A 22,209-nucleotide genomic window follows, 5' to 3' on the forward strand; every position below is an offset into this window, starting at 1 on the left:
GAATTTATTTAATATAGTCCACAGACTTTGGCATGAATATTTGCTGACGCTTATGGAGGAGAGTATTTTTAGCAAGTGAAATCGACATGGCACCCTCATACGAAAGCACGTGCTTGTAATTGACAAACATATTCCTCCTGCTATTAGATCCAGTCAGAAATATTCTCCGTTTAAACTTTATTTAGTTTAATACTGCTTACAGTGTGCATGCTCTTGGATGCATCAACAGAAATCTTATCTTGCATCACTTTCACATGTTATATGAGCACAAAAGTTGTAGTACCAGTGAAAATGGGGTTTATCTGCATGCATTCGCTTTAAATCTAAACAGGCATCCCCTCTTAACGATAAAGCAAATATCCAGGCACAATCTCCCACAACCTTCCTTGAATGAGTTATCTTTCATTTTATACTTTAATATAAAATTTTGCAATGTAATATTTCACAGTGCAAAGTGCAGGGCCCATTACCTCTTGGTCTCTATGTGTCCCACTTAATTCAATTGCTTTTTAATTTAATTCTCCCTTTTATTGGATCTAGGCTCTCAATTGCTCCATTTTAATTTAATGAAAACCTCAGGAACCAAGCCATTTTGTAGCATAATATTTTTGATTGCTCTCATCAGTTGAGGTCTTTATGTGGAATTGCATTGCTGCAGTCAACAGCCAAAACTTCTATCTGAACAATGAAGTATGCATCCTTTTCATTTTCTAATTCTACTCTCTACCTAACATAACACAGTTACAGGTAGGTAGCCGTGCTGGTCTGATGTATTGTAGTTGAAACAAAATTAAAAAAAATCCTTCCAGCAGCACCTTAGAGACCAACTAAGTTTGTCATAGGTATGAGCTTTCGTGTGCATGCACACTTCTTCAGATACCACAACACAGTCACACATACAGAGGAATCTATTGAGTCTTCAGCCCATGCCGTTATGGACTCAGGCATGTACATGGTTGTATTACTGAGTCAGCACAGTTAAAGGGAACACACCCCACTAAGTTGCCTTCTAATAAATTATTACCTTGCCTCCCATTTTCTTTTAAATGTCATGAAAAATTGATGGGTCTCCCTCCTGAAGGAGAGCAGCAGTTGAACAAAATGTGACTAGCTACAGATGCAAATGCTACTTCTAATTTTCAAAATAAATGTAATAAATATAGACATGCACCAGATGACAAAACCTCATATATTGCTCACTGGTCTTCTGAATTATGGGGTGCACCCATGCTATAAATGTAGGCCTTCTAAATTCCCATTTGAGCAAGAACAACAACTCCAGTATTAGGGCTGATCTATCTTAAAGCGTGTTTCCAGTTATTGTAGAAATTTAGCATTTTCCTAATCTGTGTTATTTGTAATTAATTAACTGCAAGAATCCACAACACTGAAGTCCCCTTTGTAATACTGCTTAGCTTCTTTATTTTGCAACACACTTTGTGCTTAGCTCTTTGAAAATCTGTGTGAAAGTCACAATTGCTCCCCATACTACTCCTCCCTCATGTTCATGGGCAAATATTTAAACATGTTATTCCTCCACTAGCATTCTAAAGCAATATGGTTCAACAAGTGTTGTAGAATGTGGTTTGCTGAATGTATAGCATCTGGGATTGAGATTCCAGTGACCACTGGAGAAAGAGAACAAACAATGAAGATGGGAGGAGGGAGAAAAGACCTCAGGTCTACCTTCCAAAGAACAAGGATTTATTTACACCACAATCCTATGCAGTTTAACTGTAAAGTGTCGCTGAGTTCCACAAGACTTACTCTCACATAAGTTCACATAGGACTGCAGCCTTAGGCTGTAAACCAGGGCCAGACTATATTTTTTTGGGGGGAATGAACAAATTCCTATGCCCCACAAATAACCCAGAGATGCATTTTAAATAAAAGCACACATTCTGCTCATGTAAAAACACCAGACAGGCCCCACAAATAACCCAGAGATACATTTTAAATAAAAGGACACATTCTACTCATGTAAAAACATGCTGATTCCCAGACCGTCTGTGGGCCGGATTGAGAAGGTGATTGGGCCGCATCCGGCGCACGGGCTTTAGGTTACAAAGTGCAAAGCTCATGTTTCAGAGAAAGTCACCAGGATGCAAAAGTTCAAGATCAGAGAATCTGCCAGTGATCCTGTGGCATCACGACTTGATGGTGGACTAGCACAGCTGCAGTATTACCACCTTCCTAATAGCCTACTAGCCAACACAGCTGGATTTAGCCAACTGGGGCCTGCTTACTCACAAGAAGAAAGTAGCCACAATCCACCATATATGTCCGCAGAAATTAGTGAGCTTAAGTCCAACTAATTGTGCTTGATTCTGAAGTTCTCTTTACTCTCTGTGGAACAAGGATAGGGAAGCCTCCTAGAGCTCCCCCATTTGGGCCAGGTTCAGCCAAGCCATGGCCACCCGCCCCACATCTGATATGGGGAAGGTAAAGACAGAGCTCTGGCAAAAGGCAGCTTTGATTGAGATTGAGATTGAATCCCGACAAGACAGAAGTACTGTTTGTGGGGGACAGGAGGCGGGCAGGTGTGGAGGACTCCCTGGTCCTGAATGGGGTAACTGTGCCCCTGAAGGACTAGGTGCGCAGCCTGGGAGTCATTTTGGACTCACAGCTGTCCATGGAGGCGCAGGTCAATTCTGTGTCCAAGGCAGCTGTTTATCAGCTCCATCTGGTACGCAGGCTGAGACCCTACCTGCCTGTGGACTGTCTCGCCAGAGTGGTGCATGCTCTAGTTATCTCCCGCTTGGACTACTGCAATGCGCTCTACGTGGGGCTACCTTTGAAGGTGACCTGGAAACTACAACTAACCCAGAATGCGGCAGCTAGACTGGTGACTGGGAGCGGCCGCCGAGACCACATAACACCGGTCCTGAAAGACCTACATTGGCTCCCAGTACGTTTCTGAGCACAATTCAAAGTGTTGGTGCTGACCTTTAAAGCCCTAAACGGCCTTGGAAGGAGCCTCTCCTCCCCCATCATTCTGCCTGGACACTGAGGTCCAGTGCCGCGGGCCTTCTGGCAGTTCCCTTGCTACGAGAAGCTAAGTTATAGGGAACCAGGCAGAGGGCCTTCTCGGTAGTGGCACCCACCCTGTGGAATGCCCTCCCACCAGAGCTCAAAGAGAACAACAATTACCAGACCTTTAGAAGGCATCTTAAGGCAGCCCTGTTGAGGGAAGCTTTTAATGTTTGATGGATTTCTGTATTTTGGTGTTTTGTTGGAAGCTGCCCAGAGTGGCTGGGGGAACCCGGCCAGATGGGCGGGGTATAAATAATAAATTATTATTATTATTATTATTATTATTATTATTATTATTATTATTTCAGGCACCACTGATTCGCTGGTTTTTGGTGCTTGGGAAGTGCCAATCATGGAGCTTTGCAAGCCTTGTACCCAGCTCTCCCTAAGCACTGAGTGCAAGCCTTATAAATCAGCTGATGGTCAGCACTCGCGAAGCACCACGCACATCTTTTGCCTGTGCAATCTGATTTCAAACCACGCAGGTAAAATAAGTACCACCTGATGCCACTGTGATGCCATGTGACTTAACAGGTGAGAGGCCCCACCCATCTGTCACACACCCATAGGTCAAGTTTAAGGAGGTAAGGTTTCAGGGACCTGCTGTTCAGAAATTCAAAGAAACATTCAGATTTTTCCACTTGTGCTAATTTCTCTTGATTTCAAAAGCAGCAAGTGTCTGGGCAATTTTTCAGGATAACTCATAAGCCAGAAAGGATACCTTCATTGCATTATTGAGAAAGTGTTCTTTTCCCTCTAGCTTCCTGTGTTCTTCCCTCAGCCCACTGCTTCTCTTTAATAACTTCCTCTTCTCTTCTTCTTTGACTGTGAAGCAAAGGCAAGAAAGCAGGCAATGAATGGCTGTTAAGATGAAAAATGTTACGGAGGAGTCTAAGAGATGCCTTGGGAGTGCCCCTTTCGACCCATTTGGTGATACTGTCCACTACATTAAGCTGATAAACAATACACACAATGGTAACAACTCAGTCTGAAGGAGGTACAGTAACAACAACAAAAGGACAGGACACAAGTAAAATATTCATTCAGTGGAAGTGAGGGAGATACAAAGAGGTTGTAGATAATACAATGGTGTAAAATAAGTATTGTTAGAAGATAATGATCATTTAATTAAGAAGTAAGATATAGATAGAGTGTAAAAGGATGAGATGTAAAAGATAGAGAAATAAGGTAATATTAAAGTAATAGAGTTTATATAAGATTTAGAGTTTACTAAGGATGACATGTAAAGAATCACAGAAGGAGGTGGAATGAGGAAGTCAATAGATTAGAAATAAGGTAGAGTTTGTGTTTTTGTATTTTTTGTGTTTTGTATTTTCTTTTTGTGTTTTGTATTTTTGTATGTTTTTGTTGTTTGAAAATCTTTAATAAATACATTTTTAAAAAACAAACAAGTAAAATATTCATAATGGGTGGTGGATGTGCATATTTTACACTGGGCTCAAGGACTCAAGGGGTTTTCATGTGCTAAGGCAAAAAGCAAAGTCATCAATGAACAGAAAGCACCCACCTAATTAGAATGCTGTTGCATGAATGGGCTAGCAGACGGCCTCAATTCACTGTGACCTTCTCTCTTTCAAGGAGAAAGGTTATAGTGAGAATTTCCCCCCTCTGCCACACAAACGTAAAATGGCATTTGTCTCCTATGTGACACACACACACACACACACACACACCCCTAGTCCACTTCCGAGTTTGTGAACTCTCAATTCAGATGTGTTAGAACAGTAATTGGGAAACTCTTACATCAGACAAGTATGGATGTGTTCAGATGATGCTTTATTTCCAAGACCCTTGCAATCCACCCCCTGAGGCGACTTCATTTTGAAGCTGCTGACACCTGAGAAACCATTTCTTATAATCAATTGCTACAGTTCGTACCTGTTTTATGAGTAATGTAGGACTGAACAATCGCCAGAGTTCCAGCCCATGGCACATTTCCATCTTTCTTTAACACCTACAATTTCAGGAAATAACAGATTCAGACAAGTCAAGGGCACACTTATGTTATAATGCATACAATGGTTTAGAATTGCCACCCTCCAATTTATTCCTCAAAAGCTGATTATATCAGGACTATGTAATAGCTCCGTAAGAGTGGTTAGTATGCCAATTTGTAAGATGAAAAGCATGGAAATATATTTAGAAATTACATTTTGCCTTTCCACAAAGAGAGAACAAAACTCTCTGTCAAGGTAAGTCTAACAAATGTCATCTGTATTGCAACCAGACTGGTTCCCATTGCCAAATTTCTTCACATGCTCACATATGCAGTCACAAAATGATACAAACAGAAGGTGGCATGATCTGGTCAGCAAATGTAGGGAATTTATATGATTGCATATGCAGTTTCTTTAGCATCCATGATCACTGAGGATGGCACAACTGAGAGCCAAATGTACCATGACAGTGCTGGAAAAAAATGCTTTGAAGGTTTGTGTAAGACTTCCAAAACTTCATGTTTAGGTCTTCCTCAACCAAGATGAAGTCTGAATTACTATGTGGGATTGCAGTCCCCTCATCACGAATCCAGGAAAAAACTGATGCTTCCAGTCTCACAGCTTTTGGGGGTCCACCCCCCCCCTCATGAGGTGCTGGGGATGAAATGCAGTTAATTGTGTTAGTTGTTCTTTATGTCTAGCGTGGAACCTGCTCTATCTTTGAAGGAGAGTAAGTGTTGAGCTATCAGCACTGCTTTATACTGTAGGCCAGGCATCCCCAAACTGCGGCCCTCCAGATGTTTTGGCCTACAACTCCCAAGATCCCTAGCTAACAGGACCAGTGGTCGGGGAAGATGGGAATTGTAGTCCAAAACATCTGGAGGGCCGAAGTCTGGGGATGTCTGCTGTAGGCTATTACTGACAATGATGACCCTCTTTGCAGTTATACTGTATAAATCAGGCATCCCCAAACTTCGGCCCTCCAGATGTTTTGGACTACAATTCCCATCTTCCCTGACCACTGGTCCTCTTAGCTAGGGATCATGGGAGTTGTAGACCAAAACATCTGGAGGGCCGCAGTTTGGGGATGCCTGGTATAAATAAAAGAGAAAATTGGAGGCATTATTTTTAACTTGCAAGTGGTGTTATGCTCAAAATCAATATTAATAATAATAATTTATTATTTATACCCCACCCATGTGGCTGGGTTCCCCCAGCCACTCTGGGCGGCCTCCAACAAAATATTAAAATACAGAAATCCATCAAACATTAAAAGCTTCCCTCAACAGGGCTGCCTTGAGATGCCTTCTAAAGGTCTGGTAATTGTTGTTCTCTTTGACCTCTGGTGGGAGGGCATTCCACAGGGTGGGTGCCACTACCGAGAAGGCCCTCTGCCTGGTTCCCTGTAACTTGGCTTCTCGTAATGAGGGAACCGCCAGAAGGCCCTCGGAGCTGGACCTCAGTGTCCGGGCAGAACGATGGGGGTGGAGACGCTCCTTCAGGTATACCGGACCGAGGCCGTTTAGGGCTTTAAAGGTCAACACCAACACTTTGAATTGTGCTCGGAAACGTACTGGGAGCCAATGTAGGTCTTTTAGGACCGGTGTTATGTGATCTCGGCGGCCGCTCCCAGTCACCAGTCTAGCTGCCGCATTCTGGATTAGTTGTAGTTTCCGGGTCACCTTCAAAGGTAGCCCCACATAGAGCGCATTGCAGTAGTCCAAGAGAGAGATAACTAGAGCATGCACCACCCTGGCGAGACAGTCCGTGGGCAGGTAGGGTCTCAGTCTGTGTACCAGATGGAGCTGATATTAATGCTAATGGTGCTGGTTATAGCTTTCTTGGGTATATTAGACTGATAACAGTGAATTTTTCTATGAATGGGGGGCTAAGTTTGTCCTACTATGGTTAGGATATCATTACGTAGCTAATGTTAAGTCATTCTCAATGATTTCATTGGAAGAGACTTAAGCATGTGCTTAAAGTTCTCCCATTGAAATTAATCTACCATAAAGATGGTGGGTCATTTGATATTAAGTTGCACTGACTACACCATAGACCATATTTCTGGAAATTCTTCCAGAAGATGAGCAGCCTGGGATTTCTCAGAGAGATAATTTAGCATTATTTCTCCTCTTACCCTGAATATTCAAAAGTGAACAATTTAAACTTTGCTGCGCAAAAATTACTTCAATGCTGGATTTTAGAGCAAATATTTACAGAAAAGGGAGCAATAGTGAATTTACTGTGTAGCCTTAGGCGAATCAATATTAAGGGACTTAGGATTTTTGACAAAATGAATAAGGTATGGAGGATACTTTACCAACTAAAAGGACTGAATCCAGCATAGTTACTCAATATAAAATCAATATAAAAAGTAAGTGATCTTTTAAGTTCCATTACTTTTAGTGGGATTTAGTGAAGACTAATTTCAGCTGCACTGGTGGTCAACCTTTATAGAGCTCATCAAATTTATATCTGTATCCAACTTAGCTCCCAGATCTGGTTTGGATGGTCTACAGTGTAAAGGCATATCTCACCTTTTCTTGGCACTTAGGACAGACCCAAACCCCTTTGGGGACAGTCTTCAAGGGAGGGTCCAAGCAGTTGAGGTGATAGGCTCTGGGGCATGTTCCACAGGATTGCAAATTGGCACCACGCTTACATGCTGAACAATATTCATCATGGCTGACCTCATTCTGCGAAACACAAAAGCACAAGGAAGCAGGTAGTTCAGCTGATCTACAGAAGGAGCTCTCCACAAACAGACTGTGGCTATATAAACCCACCATTTTGCCAAACAAGCCAAATTAAATAGATGAAAATGAGACATTAGTATATTTGTAGCACTCCTACTTCATATCTATGATCAAAGCCTGACAGCACCAACCCAACTATTACAAATCTTGGAGATGGAGGCCATCATTCTAAACAGAAGGGAAATAATTATTTTGAAAAGACTTGTTTCTATGGTGAACTGATTTTGCTAAAGATACGTCTTCAGTGGCTCTTGGTTTATGGTGGACATATTGTCAGCATGTTAACTTGCCTGTGTTATGAAGGTTGTCCACATCACACATAATCTTTATAGGATTGTAGGTACAGTGCTGTGGAAGAATCTGTGATGGTGAAAAACGTAATTGTGTGGTCCTGGAAGCATCCTTTAGCTTGATAGATGGGATACTGAAATCTAAGGTTAGCATTCTCTGGCTTGCTGTCTGTTTGTTTTCCATGTGTGAACCTTCAGCCTGCAGATCTAATCCAGCCTGCAGCTCCTCCAGTTCCCATTCCCCAGAGCCAGTCCAGGAGAATACCATGGGCAATGGTATCAGAAGAAGACAAGAATTCAAGAATCAGGAGTAAGGCTGCACTCTCCTGTCCTCCCTGCAATTGTCATCCATTAGGAAGACCAAGGCTGACTCCATGCCATGGAGAATGGAATGGCTCCAAATAATCTGTGTCATCCAAGAATGCTTGCAGCTGCTCCATCACAACCCTTTCCACCACCTTTCCCACAAAGGGGGTATTTGTGACTGGTCCATAGTTGTTCCTGTCAAAGGGGTCTTTAGGCTGTTTCAAGGGAGCAGGGACAAATCAGTCAGACCCCCCAGGAGAGACAAGTAATGGAACCAGGGAGATTCTGCATACAGATAAAACACAAAATGCTGTTCTTTGCAGTGGACAGAGGACGTGTGAACCCAAGTATTGTTCCTCCAGTCATTGCTCCGACCACTGCATGGCCTGCATTTTTTTTGCAAAACTACCCTGAACAGCAGTGGGGCAGTGACAGTAGTACTTACAAATGTACACTCTAGTAGTATGTGACAACTGAAAAGGCCCAGGGTGACGGACAATACCACAATATTTTTTTTTAAAAAAGAAAGAGCTTCAAAGAAGACCCTGTTCCCTCGCAATATACAAGGTGTGGTAAAACATACCTGCCAAGATGAATCCTCATTGGCTAGCATTATGAAAGAAGGGCAGAACACAGGTTAGGAGCAGTGGGCTTAGATCCCCAGCTTGGTGGGATTTTAGGTAGGCTATGATAAAAGAATACTATGTATGAGCAGAAGGTTATATCAGTCAGGCTATGCCTGTCCAAGTGACCCTAAATGCATCCCCCCCCTTTTAAGTTTATCCTTATACTGTATTAAGCTTTTTGCATTCCCTCTTCACGTATGTTTCCTCTTCTCAGGATTGTGGAACTTTTTGTTTGTTCACATTGAATGTGCGAAATTGCACTCACATGCCCATACACACAAATAATTGAAGTGATGCATGCAAGACATTCACATGGCCAGGGCTGCGCAAGAGCAGAGATAACACTCTCCCTGAAAGAGCTTAGCAAGAGAAATTTGAGAGATGTCAGTAAAGATGGGTGGATAAATGCAGTCTCCTTCCAATCAAATGAAAAGGGATTTGGTAATGGAGAAGGAGAAGGAGAAGGAGAAGAGGAGGAGGACTATACAGACATTTGCCCAGCCTATTCCCAAGTAGGTTAGAAGCACTTTAATGAGGTACTAACATTTGCTCTGAGGCAGGGATAACCAGAAGTGCAACAAGCGTGCTTCATTAATGAGATACCTCCCACAGCTGGAATGTAAAGCTACCAATGCTTTAAATGTGAGTTCTGTCTTTCATAGCAACCCTTGTGTGAGGATGGGGATAACTCTCCCGAACCCATGACCTGCAGCTGATCAATATTCTTGATTTCAGGAGATGATCATCTGCAAAAATATTAGTATGGAAGTGCCTCGGGAAACTAGAAATATTAATCTGGGGCAAAAATGGGAATGAAGTGCAGACTATACTAGCATTGTGTACATATTTTCAGCAGCTGAATAGAAAAACTGTAAATTATCCTGTAAATTAGCAAGAAAGAGGTACAAAACTGGCAGTAAAGACACATAATTTGCTATTTAGTGCTGCACAATGCTCAAACATTGTGCTGGTCTAGGTGCTCCAGTATGATGATGATGATGTTGTTGTTACCATGGGTACAGTGCATGCTTTGCATACATAGAATATTGGGTTCAATTTTCATGAGTTTGCTAAAAGGGTTTCGGGTAGCAGAGCTTGGAAACATTTCTACCTAAGACCACGCAGTGCTGCCTCCAGTCAAGAGCGCACAGAATTGCGGTAGATGGACCAAAGCAGTGGCACATATGTTTTGATCAGTGTTGGTAGCCAACCACAATTTTCTACTAGCCAGTTGTAAAGCCCAGTCCCACTATGATACTACAACAATATCATCTGCATTTTCAAAACAGGTAACAGTTTCATTAGACTGAATGAAGTTAGGTATTGAAAACTCAGGCTTTCCTCTAAGCTAAGGAGCACATAAAATTATTATTTAAATCTGCAGTGCATTTCATAGTTTTCAGGGTTTTCTTCCTTTCTAATTTTTCAGAGTGATTTGCTGTGTAATTTGCATTAAAAGTTCAAATATTAAACAAACCTACATTTTCTAGAACTAGGTACGGAATATATGTACTTCAGCCAATAAGACACCTAATAGAATTTCCTGTCCAAAGAAATGGATTTACAAAAGTGAAGCAAGAATGATTTTTTTCCAGGAAGCAGGAGTTCTGGGGCACCTTAAAGATTAACAACTTTTATGACATGAGTTCTCATAGGCTGGAGTCCAATTCTCAAATATTCATATATTTTAGCTCAAAATAATTTCTGCCTTGTTAGCTGAAAAGTTGGCATACAGATCTAGCAGTTAGGGCTAAACTTCAATAGGGTAAATTTTACAAAGTGCAGCTCCCTTTTTGACTCATGTAAATTGTCATAAAGAGGAGGTGTGTCCTCCGACCTCTCAGAAGTCCTTCTGGAGGGGATACAGATATACAGTGGTACCTCAACTTCCAAATGCCTTGACTTCTGAAGGTTTCGACTACCGAAGCCTGCTAACCTCGAAGTATTTTCGCCGCGCGTGCGTTCTGTGCATGTGCAGAAGCGGGGGGCGCGGTCTGCGCATGCGCAAAGCACATGCTTCCACTTTCGAAGTTTTCAACTTCCGAAGAGCGCCGCGGAACGGATCGCCTTCGTAAGTCGAGGTACCACTGTATAATGTAAAATTAATTTTATTTCTCCTGTTGTTTATTGATGCTAAAAACACACCAATGAACATTATTCTGGGAGGAAATCCATCTCAGGTTTTTGAATGAGAATGCTTTGTTAACATTTTTGTGCTTACATTGTATTTTCCTCTTGTTCTTTCAATTTTACTGTAATTACTTCAAGTGTGGAGTATTAACCTATATTTCCATTCCAATAATTCAGAGATCTTACCTCTTGTGGACAGAAACAAGGGATTGTTCAAATAATTTGATGCAAGGCGTTTCCTCTGCAAAAGATAACATGAATACCATTGACTAAGACACTTCTTCCACCAACAACCAAGTCCAACTGGGAGGGGATGATCAGGAGCTATCCACACATGGGTGTCAATAATAGGCAGATACATACTTTTAAAAAGGGGGATTCTATATCAGAGTGTTGGGGAGATTCCATAATAAAAGTAACATGAAATTTCCTGGAGCAGTTGTGGTATTTATTCTGTGTTAAATCTGTGGGTTAAATACAACTACCTTCAGGAGCATTCCCTTTTTAGCAAGGAATTCCATGCAAGAGAGTTACTGTATATGCTGATTTGAGAATCAGGGCCTTTTACAAAAGAAAAGGCAATATATACTGTTATAAATAAATATTTCAATGAATGTCATTATCAAATGTCAGCTTTAAATAGCCTAAAGAAACAGTGCCTTGTATTTCATCTTCCCAAGTTCCTGGCATAAATGTGTGTTTTTAAAAAGTGGGGTTTTTTTTGTTTTTACGAAATTGTATTTTTAAAGTCCACAGCGTATTTCACCATATGTTATGCCAGAAGCATGAAAAGAAGAAATGTACACTATTTGTATTTCCACATCTCCAAAGCTGCTAAGATTAAATTTATGTCAGTCACATACAAAAGAAATAAGTGATCCCATTACTAGTTCATTAGCTGTAACTGAATTAGATAAAACCGGCATCACAGGAAACATTTATTGCGGTTGCTTTATTGAACATGCAACACTCATCAGAAACTACTGGGGGGGGGGGCTAATTTTTAAAAGGTTTTCTACTTTCACTTGCAATTGCCAATCCCGATTTGAACCAATCCTCGGCGAATCAAAACAATGAAGTTTCCCTTCCCCCCTAAATCTCACTTTTCCTAAACAGCAGATGGTGGGATAGATTTAGCCTTCCCTTCCCTATGAAATAAGCTTGAGTTGTGGGTGGTAAATGCACAGAGCTAATGTTAAGATGCTACTGGGTTTAGAAATTCATGTCTATCCTATACATTTAAGCCAGAGGGAAACTGTCATGCTCCCCACCAGGGAAACACTGACAACCTAATTGTTTCTCTCAACAGAAAAGTCTTATTTTATAACAGGGATGTGCTTTTATTTTGTAATGGGAAACTATTGTGGTGACTCTAGGGTCACATGAATAAGGACCAGAAGTGAAGTGGAATGAAAAAGCGACAAGAGAAGAGATGTACCTCCGTTTCCAAAAGCCCACTGTAGGCTGGGTTGGCTGTGCTTCTCCTTTTCCTCTCCTGACGCTTGCTTTGGATTTCTGTAATCAATTTATGAAACATTATCTCTGTATGTGTGTGATCATTTGAAAACAATTTTTTTCCCAGATACAACTCATTAGTCAGATGACTGTGGCTTGTGGTCTGCTTAGACCTTATGTTTAGTTTCTAATGCTTGTCCGGGCAGCGGCCCTGATAATTTGTCAGATTCTGAGTTTGAAGTTATTTCTGAAATTCACAATATGGTTTAATGCAGCAGTCTGGAACCTCAGGCCTGAAGCCAAATATGGCCCTGAAGCCTTCTTTATTTGGCCCTTGCAGCTCTCCCAAGGCCACCTCTGCTACCAGCCTGCTCTGCACCTTCAAGTGCTTTTGCCTGGGTAGATTGTGTCCTTGAGATGGATGGAGGGGTGGGTATTTTGTAAGGCTGGAATGCCACCTACACCTAAAGGTAAGTGTTGCACCTCTTGCTCTGCCCACTCTTTGCCCCTGGCCCCATCCATTGCTGTTGTGCCCCCCAGGAGGTCACCCATGAAGGACTGTGGCCTTTGGGATAAAAAAAAATAAAGGTTCCACACTTCTGGTATAATGGCTACTAAATGGGAATCTTTTGATTATCAGACAGATTCACAGGTGTCTAATAACAATTGGCATAGCTCAGTACCTAAACTGTTGTTGCTGGCATCTGTCTGTCTCGAGAGACAATGGACTGTGCCTTTGGGGGTGAAGTCAAACTGCTGCATTAGGGGAGCAGTCCTGAGCAGCGTGTAAGGAGGTCCTGGGCTGCCCAGACAACAAGGCCCTCATCTCAGCCTCACTGATGTGGTTCAAAGGAAAGCAGAGGGAGATGTTTGGCACCAGCTTGGCTGCAGGATTTGCCAGAAAGAGGCAGACAAGGTGCCATACATCCGTCTTGGGGACCACACTCCAGATTTATGTAGGGTTTACCCTTTACCCTTTTCTTTTCCTGAAGATATCCTACAAGACGGTGAAGACCTGATTAGACACCTATATTAGAGGCTATATACCTCTGAATACCAGATGTTGCGGTAAACAGCAGGGGAGGGCCCTTGCCATCAGCACTTGCTCTTGAGCACCCAGAAGCATTTGGTCAACCACGGTTGGAGGCAGCCTGCTGGGCTCTCCAATCCTTGTTTTAATTTACCAAGGCAATTTTTATATTCCTGAAGTCATAGCAGCTTGCAATCTTACAAGGATTTGTTTCTTTAAACAAAAACAAAAACCAGCAACACCCCAGTAACAAATCACACTAAGAGCCCAACTAGTATCCTATTAAAGGGGCATCCAGACAAAAGAATGCAGGGATCATAGCTATTAAAAACTTTTTAAAGCTTTGGGCAACAAGGTCAGAATCAAAAGCTTCATTAACACTCAAGCCTCTCTGCCCATTAACAAATACCTCCTTATCACAGTTTTGTATCTTGGCTGTTGCAAAAGGCACTGCAGGTTTTCTTTGTTTCCCTCATTGAGAAGGGGAAAGAAAGACTATAAATATCAAAGCTAAATTTGTAGACATATTTGGTTCAAAACCTCACTTAGAAAAAGGTGCAGAAACCCAGATTTATGCCCTCAACTTACATCATTAAAATATAATATTAACACAGGCTAACTTTGAGGAGCTGCTTTGCTTTCTTCTTTGAAGCAGTGTGATAGGAGAGTTGTCATGTTTTGAGAAGTCACAGTGTTTGTGTATTCTAGTTATAAAAGTACAAAAAGGGTTCAGATTTCTATAGGTAGCAATAGCTATCCCTCTTGCAAAAGCTGCATTCATATGCATATACTCGAAAACACCTGCAAGAAGGGCTAGACTTCTGCAAGGCATCCTGAACAGCAAGATTGGTAGCCTTTATAACCAGTTTGCAATCAACTGTGTGTCAGTTGCAATGAAGTACTAAAAATATGGGGGGACCCAGGTGGCGCTGTGGGTTAAACCACTGAGCCTAGGGCTTGCTGATCAGAAGGTTGGCGGTTCAAATCCCTGCAACGGGGTGAGCTCCCGTTGCTTGGTCCCAGCTCCTGCCAACCTAGCAGTTCGAAAGCACGTCGAAAATGCAAGTAGATAAATAGGAACCGCTACAGCGGGAAGGTAAATGGCGTTTCCATGTGCTGCTCTGGTTCGCCAGAAGCGGCTTTGTCCTGCTGGCCACATGACCTGGAAGCTGTACGCCGGCTCCCTCGGCCAATAACGCGAGATGAGCGCCGCAACCCCAGAGTCGGTCATGACTGGACCTAATAGTCAGGGGTCCCTTTACCTTTACTAAAAATATACAAGATTGTATAACGGCCATCAACTTTGCCTTTTTAGAGGTATTTTGTAAGAAGTGAAATTGTGGAGTTTGTGAAGAGGGCAGATGTAGAGCGTATCACGGCAAACGGAGGAAGGGATGAAATGTCTAAACCTGGCCTCAGTGACTGGCCTCCCTTGGATGCTGTAAGGGATTGTGTCTTTTGAAATACGTTGTCATCGAATGTATGGCAGCTGGCAGGTGTCAACAGCTGCTGCTGCTGCTGTTCAAGTACCTACATTTTTTGTAAAAAAAACAAACAAAAAACTTTAAGCCTCCCTGAGTCCCTGTCAGGGAAAAAGGAGAGGCAAAAATAAGTAAGTAAGTAAGTAAGATAATGATGATGATGATGATGATGATGATGATGATACAAATGCAGGGATGGAGGGGACATTTGTAAGGCAAACTGGCAAGAGGTGCCTTAACGCTTCCCACACCTGCCAAGTCTTCAGTGCAGATGTTATGTACCCACTAGGCACTTCCTCTTAGCTGGGTTTCTTCCAGTTTCAAAATCTGACTGGCAAAATTTTATTACGGGGGGAACATTTGCAGGGGAGAATCAGTGGGTGAGCAACAAGTTAGGTGCTCCCGCCTTCCTGCTAATTCCTCCCCAGCAAGTGTCTATCCCAGCACTTGCCTTGTGAGGAAAAACACATGATGGGGCCAAATTCAACCAATCCATTTCACTAGTGGGCTTCCCCCTCCTCTTTTCTCCCCGCATCTCCCCCAAACCTGCTCTAGAGGGTTGGGAAAACCCGCAGGACAGCATTTGCTTTTTTATATGGTGCTTGGTTTGGTTACTCTGTTCCATGGGTCCTAAATAAGTTTGGTGTATCTTGGATTTAGAGAGCAGTCTTAGTTACTAAGCGACTGGCTACATGAGCTTGGAAATCCCATTTCCACCTGATATTGATGAATGGGTAGTAGTGGCATCTTGAGAACAAGTGATACATAACTAGAGATGGGAAGGGCCTGGAAAATAACCAGAAAAAACAACAACCAAGGTTTGCCCCCGTTGTTTTTTTATTATCCAAAGCCATTTCCCCCCAGAAAAAAGAAAAAAAAAGTGTGTTGAATATTCAAACTACTGTATTTTCCTGAGTATAAGACTACTTTTTAACCCAGGAAAATCTTCTCAAAAGTTGGGGGTTGTCTTATACACCAAGTCGTATTTCTTATACGGCGAGTATATCCCAATGTTGGGAAAGATGGGGGCACAAGGAGAAGGGGACGACAGAGGATGAGATGGTTGGACAGTGTTCTTGAAGCTACGAACATGAGTCTGACCAAACTGCGGGAGGCAGTGGAAGACAGGAGTGCCCGGCGTGCTCTGGTCCATGGGGTCATGAAGAGTCGGACATGACTAAACAACAACAACATATCCCAAACTCTATATTTTAATTGGAAAAGTTGGGGGTCGTCTTATACGCCCAGTCGTCTTATACGCCGGAAAACATGGTATATCAAACAGGAAAAAAATGGCTTGGGGGGGACGGGACCTGGTTTTTCTTTCTTTCAATTTTTCTGTTTTCTTTCCTAGGCCTTTCTATACATATCTCAACATATGCAGGAGCATCTTGCACAAATTTAAAGGCATGTGGAGTTTTGGCTACAATTGCTGTGACCTGATAATCCGACTCCTGCCCAGTTAAAGCAACTCCTCTAGTAACAGGCTTAGAAGCCTCTTTACTTCCAGATAGTTTTGTATCACCTAAAGGAAGAACACATACAAAAAAAATATTTGTTCTAATGTTATGTTTATAATCCTTATCCATTCCCATTCCTATTTATTGTTATTGATACTGAAACATCTTAATAAACTACCATACTGACAGAAGAGAGAAATTGTTCTGGATGATTGCTGGTATTTTCAATGTAGCAAGAGTCAGTGATATTATTCAGAGGTGCTCAAGCTTTAAATTATTACTCTTACTTTCCTGACATAAAAAAAGATTAGACGGGCAAGTTGTGGGAATATTATCTACACGATTTGTATTACGCAAGCCTCTTGGTAAAACTGTTGCTTTGTAAGTTCCATTTCAATCACTTGCCATTAAAGGATTAGGGATGCTGGTGACTTAGAACTGCTTTTAGATTTCCATTCATCAAGGCATGAAATGGTTTTCCAAAATGCAGCTATAAAGTTCTGAGCCTTTCTGAGGAAAACAAACAAACAAACAAACAAAAACAAACAAACAGCAAGACCATTAGGAAGGGGATCCTCACAAAGGATATGATGGCATTCTGAAGTGCTCTATTACCCCAGCTTCTTCACATTCTAGAAAATTTAAGTGATATTTCAAAGGAGAAGTTACACAATATGCTGAGTATGTGGCAGAGGCTGATGTTTAATTAGCAGCATGGGACGAGATGGCAATGGTCACCCTTTCTCTTGTGTCATGGTCCCAATGAAGCTTTGAGAAGTGAGTATCATTGAGATCATGGTATGAGGGGAAAGGATTAAGCCCCCTTTACAGCAGTCCTGATCTTGACTGACACACATGGATGCTATTCATTTTTTTAAAAAAATCGGTCACATTAAATTCCATCTTGGATTTGTTATATAGTATATCTTGGCTGTAGCTCTTTGCAGTATACTCTACACATTCCAGTCATTGCATTTTGTTGGTATATGTAAGCTACATTACTGAAAATCAGAGCAAGATCTTCAGCTGGCAAAGAACACACAATAATTTGCTTCATGAGGACCAGTCCCCCCAAAACTTTTAATAATAAAGAGTCCAAGTTTCCAACCTTCATTGAGAAGTTGCTTTCCCCCAAAAACAGAAAACATTTTTGTAGTAATAAAGGCGTTCTTACCTTCCAAGTATTCTGTCGTAACCAGGCCTAATGCTACCATAAAGGCAATTTTCTAGGGAATAAATAAAAAATACATTACTTTCATTACTGCTGAAAGAACTCCAGTTGCACCATAGGGTTTTACAAATTCCTCCATTTGAAGACTAACAGAAGACTAACTCAGGACCTCCCGCCCTCTATGAGACCACAACATCTATGTTCAGATGAATTCCTCAAAGCAGTGTCAAACATGCGCAGATGGGCCAGAGTTTTGTTTTTGCGCAAGTTTGATTTGTACTGTACTGCATTTGTGCAGACTGTTTCATTGGTTTCCTGTTTCTATGTTTAAAAGTGAGCAGTATGGAAAATAAACTCTCTGTCTGATCCCAGGTGAATGAAGTAGGCAAACTGCTTCAGACTGGATGTGAGGAGTGACAATTATAACCCCCCCCCCAAAAAAAAACAACCATGAAGAAACATGAAAGACTGGCACATCAGGGAGAAAAACTGAAGCATAACCTACTGCCTGTTGAATTAAGTGTGGAGAATTTTTTTAAAAAGGAGCATTCAAAAATCTGACCTCACCCCAACCACCAGCTGTTGGGTTGCCATATTTTGAAGAGCAGAAAAGAAGACACATATGCTGACTGATCCACTTTTAACTGTGGATCGCTTTGAAGACTCTACCCATGAAAAAGAGGACATATGGCAACCCTAGCAAGACTCGTTTTAAATCTTGTCTATTGCAGAATGGAATATGAAAATCTGAGTCTAGACATTTATACCACTGGACAATTGACAAGCAGTTTTGGTGAAGTTAAACATGAGCCTTCTCAGAAAGCAAGAACTTGACTTTGGACATTACAGCTCACATCTCATATGAAGGCATACTAAAGAAATTGGTTCTATGTCCAGAGTACATAGAATAGGCACCAGTTCCAGCACTGGCGATTGGCCACAGACTGGTCAGTGCGGGGGAAAGAAGATGATGGCTGAGGTCACTGAGAGGTAGGTGCTAATGTACTTGCAAGACCCCAAAATGTGCAGCCGGTTAGGGGCAACCAACCTATTGATTCAGCCATCTAATGCAGATGGAGAAGCAATTGTAAACTGCACTCAGTGACTCAGTAGAACCTATCCTGTAGTTCTGGACTATGGATTAATGTGTGAAGAGCTATGACCCCCCCCCTTTTTGTTGTTGCAAAAATTAAAAGACTCAGGATGGTGTGATAACCATGGCAAAATCTGAACATTTGCTGCCTTGAACCAACTTTATGGAAAGTCTATTTCTGCAAACATGCAATTACCCTAAAGAACTGCCTCTCTGTATTGACTGCATCAAGTCACCATGCCTTTAATAAAGTGAGATTAAAGCACAGATGAGGAAGGATTTTTCTATGGAAGGTCATTAGCACAACAGAAAACTCAGGTGGGGGTAAAGCTGACACTTGGTAGAGTGTCTGCCTGTCTTTTGTGGTGAGGGTTTTGCCCCTAACCTGATGCTACAAGTCAGGGACAAAAGGAAGCGCCACTTGTGCACTTTCTTTGCTTGATGGAGGGGCAGCATCACTCAATGTGCCTGTCACATCTTTCTCAATGACGATCAAAGAGGAGCCAGGCTACCGCCTGGGCCTAGCCCACCACTACTCAAGGGGAAAGGAAGACTTAACAACCTACCAGTAATTAAAGAAAAATGTCATTCATTACACCAATTAAAGAATCACCTAGTTAGTACTTTTGCTGCAATACTACAGTCCCTGGGCGGGGGCCCTAGGAGCCCCTAGATCCACCGTCTTTCTCTAAATCCAACTCAAACTCCTACAATAGTTGCTTTGCTGTTTTCAAGCAAGGTTACTGCTTACCTATTCTTTTGCTTTTGAATGCCAAGCTTTCTTGATCTATATTTCTGAATTCTATTCATACTAAATATATCAATAAATGCCTTAGGAAATCTGCGGTACTTCTCTCTTTCCATAGTTCAATAAGGATTTTTTTTTTTAAAAAAAGACAACATTTCACGTTGTAATTATATGTTCTAGTTGTCGTTACATGCATTTACACTAATTACACAGTTAGTTCTAATTACACTAATTGCATAAATGCATGTTAATCAACTAAAGCTTACTCAAAGAACAAAATAAATTAACCCAGAGCCTTATAATACATACTTTTTCTTTAGTGCACAAAGAAAGCAAGACAGAAGCAGACCTCATGCTTACGCCCCAAGTCTGCCTGACAACCACACGGTTCTTCTAGCAGAACTGTTCCTGTTACGTAATCAGTTCTACTCTAATATGCAGAAAGGAATAAAAAACTAATTTGGAAAAAACAACAACTGATATTAAAATACCTTCTTAATCTCCAATTGTATCTCCCAACCACACCCTGGAATGCTATTTCATGCAAGGCCAGATAATATGTATTCTTTAAAATGACTACTAAATCAACACAGACTGGTGATCCACACAAAAAAAATAATGGCATCTCAGTGAAAAATACATCTCATACCTGATGCGAGTGAATGAACTGAAGGGGTCTAGGGATCAAAAACACAAAGGCAAATATGAGGGAAATGGTTTACTTACTTAAACTACAAGGAGGGGGGTGCTGGTTTTCAGAAAGGTGGGTGAAGATGAGCATTGTTATGGCAACATGTGATGGGTAGGTCGGCTGCGTCTGTTTAGCTTCCATTTATACCATAATTGCATAACTACTAGGCAAATCCTCTGGTCTCACACACTGAACAACTTGTATCTCTCTAACACAACCAGTTCTTTCAAGATGAGCAGCCACACAACTCATCCCCCAGTGGCTTTGTTTGCAGAAGTAACAGGAAATCAAAGCTCAAGACTTGGAGATTTTTAATGTTCAGATAAGCAACCGTGTAACAGAATATATGGGGGGCAGTTCATTTTGAAATACATGAAGTAAGTAGAATTTAACATCAACTCAAGGGGAGATGATATATATAAGCAGTGCTTTTTTGGTTTTTAAAAAAAGTGAGGTGCTAGTATTCAGATATGGATAAAAGTGCCTTGGATGCCAGCAAAAAATAGCTGCTGTGGGCAGAAAAAAAGAGGTGTTGAGACTCTGTACCAGTGTGGACTGAGGATCAAGACTGAGCAGATTTCTTACATATCTAATAGACTTAAATTAAGTGAGTCACGTTCTTACATGAGGTATGTCCTTTTGTGTGCGCATTTATATTTGATAACTCTTCACCAAATGCAATATTTTACTTTAGTGAAGCAGTTAAGAAGGGGGCCAGTGACGTGGCCACTCAAAACAGCAAGTGTCAGGATCCTATAAGAGGTATAAATCTACAGAAACATCTGTCAGTGAATGGCTATGTAAAAACTAGAAGAAGTGCTAAAAGAGCAAGGTTGTGCATGTAAGAAAGGCAGGCAATCATCCGAAGGAAGGTTGCTTTGAGGACTGAATAAAGTGTTTTGAACAGCCAGAAAGCTCTAGATAAACACTGGGTAATACTTTACTGTGATTGTCTGACGGTGGAACTCAACTTCCCCTTCTCTACCCTGCAGCCTCCCCACATGCCCCCCCAAAAAAACTACTCCAGAGAGCTGGGGGACCCTCTGCAGCAAATCTGGGGAGGTGGCAGAGAGGAAAGAGAAGTTATGTTGCAGGAATACTTTTCACATTAAGAGCTCCCTTTGGATGGTCATTTGTCATGGATGCTTTAGTTAAAAGTCCTACATTGCAGGGGGTTGGACTAGATGACCCTCAGGGTCCCTTGAAACTCCACAATTCTATGATCAGCAGGTGTCTGCTCATGCAGTGCTGAACATCATCTGTTCAGAATTTTTAGTAATAATGAAAATAATAGAACAGAGTTCACTATCCAACAGACCAGGGTGGCTAACCTGTGGCCCCTTCAGATGTTGTATTAGTCCAACTCCCATCAGCCAGCAGGGGCAATGGCCAGGAATTATGAGAGCTGCAGGCCAACGACATTGGCAGGGTCACAGGTCAGCCACCACAGCCATCAGAAGAACATAAAGAACAAAGAGTTGCCCAAGATGGAAAGCAATAAATCCTGTATTATAGTCATTTCTGCTGTGACTGTTCCATGAAAAAAATGAGAATTGTTGGTGTTGGACAACAAATGCAGTCACCCCAATTTTATGGACAAGTATTTTTTGCTGACAGAGAGGAAAAAATGAGCACAAGTCTGTTCTGTCTAGGCAATGTTCCAAAGACAGCTATTAATATTATTCAGCTTGAGTAATGACAATTGGGTACAATTCTACTATCTCCTAGAGTACTCTGAAATGCTCTTTCATATCTCATAGCATTAGGTCCCATTTGACTATTTACTACCCGTAATTTTAAAAAGTATTATTTCCAAGAAGTTCTACAGGTCTATTTTCTAAGAGCAGGGGAATTGTTTTGCCACAGGCTTATTAGCTTGCAGTGAACTCTACACTAAAAACCAGGTGTATGGAACATCTTGCAGAGAAACTGAAGTGGCATTAATAGTTCAACCAGAGAACTATGAACCTTACTTAAG

General features: G+C 41.6%; 1 protein-coding gene across 2 annotated transcripts in view; it reads right to left on the reverse strand.

Moving 5' to 3' along the window:
* Positions 1 to 22,209, reverse strand: part of PHF21B (PHD finger protein 21B) — a 180,992-nt gene that overhangs the window by 3,755 nt on the left and 155,028 nt on the right. For both annotated transcript variants that reach the window (XM_088669938.1, XM_060275181.2), the window contains 7 exons: positions 17,703 to 17,754; positions 12,541 to 12,617; positions 11,289 to 11,343; positions 8,930 to 8,952; positions 7,532 to 7,690; positions 4,933 to 5,008; positions 3,755 to 3,858 (listed from right to left, as the gene is read on the reverse strand). In XM_088669938.1, the coding sequence (XP_088526064.1) occupies positions 3,755 to 3,858; positions 4,933 to 5,008; positions 7,532 to 7,690; positions 8,930 to 8,952; positions 11,289 to 11,343; positions 12,541 to 12,617; positions 17,703 to 17,754 (546 nt within the window). The remainder of the gene's footprint in view (positions 1 to 3,754; positions 3,859 to 4,932; positions 5,009 to 7,531; positions 7,691 to 8,929; positions 8,953 to 11,288; positions 11,344 to 12,540; positions 12,618 to 17,702; positions 17,755 to 22,209) is intronic.

The sequence above is a fragment of the Zootoca vivipara genome, chromosome 5 (assembly GCF_965207765.1).
Source record: "Zootoca vivipara chromosome 5, rZooViv2.hap1.1, whole genome shotgun sequence".
Taxonomy (NCBI): Eukaryota; Metazoa; Chordata; class Lepidosauria; order Squamata; family Lacertidae; genus Zootoca; species Zootoca vivipara.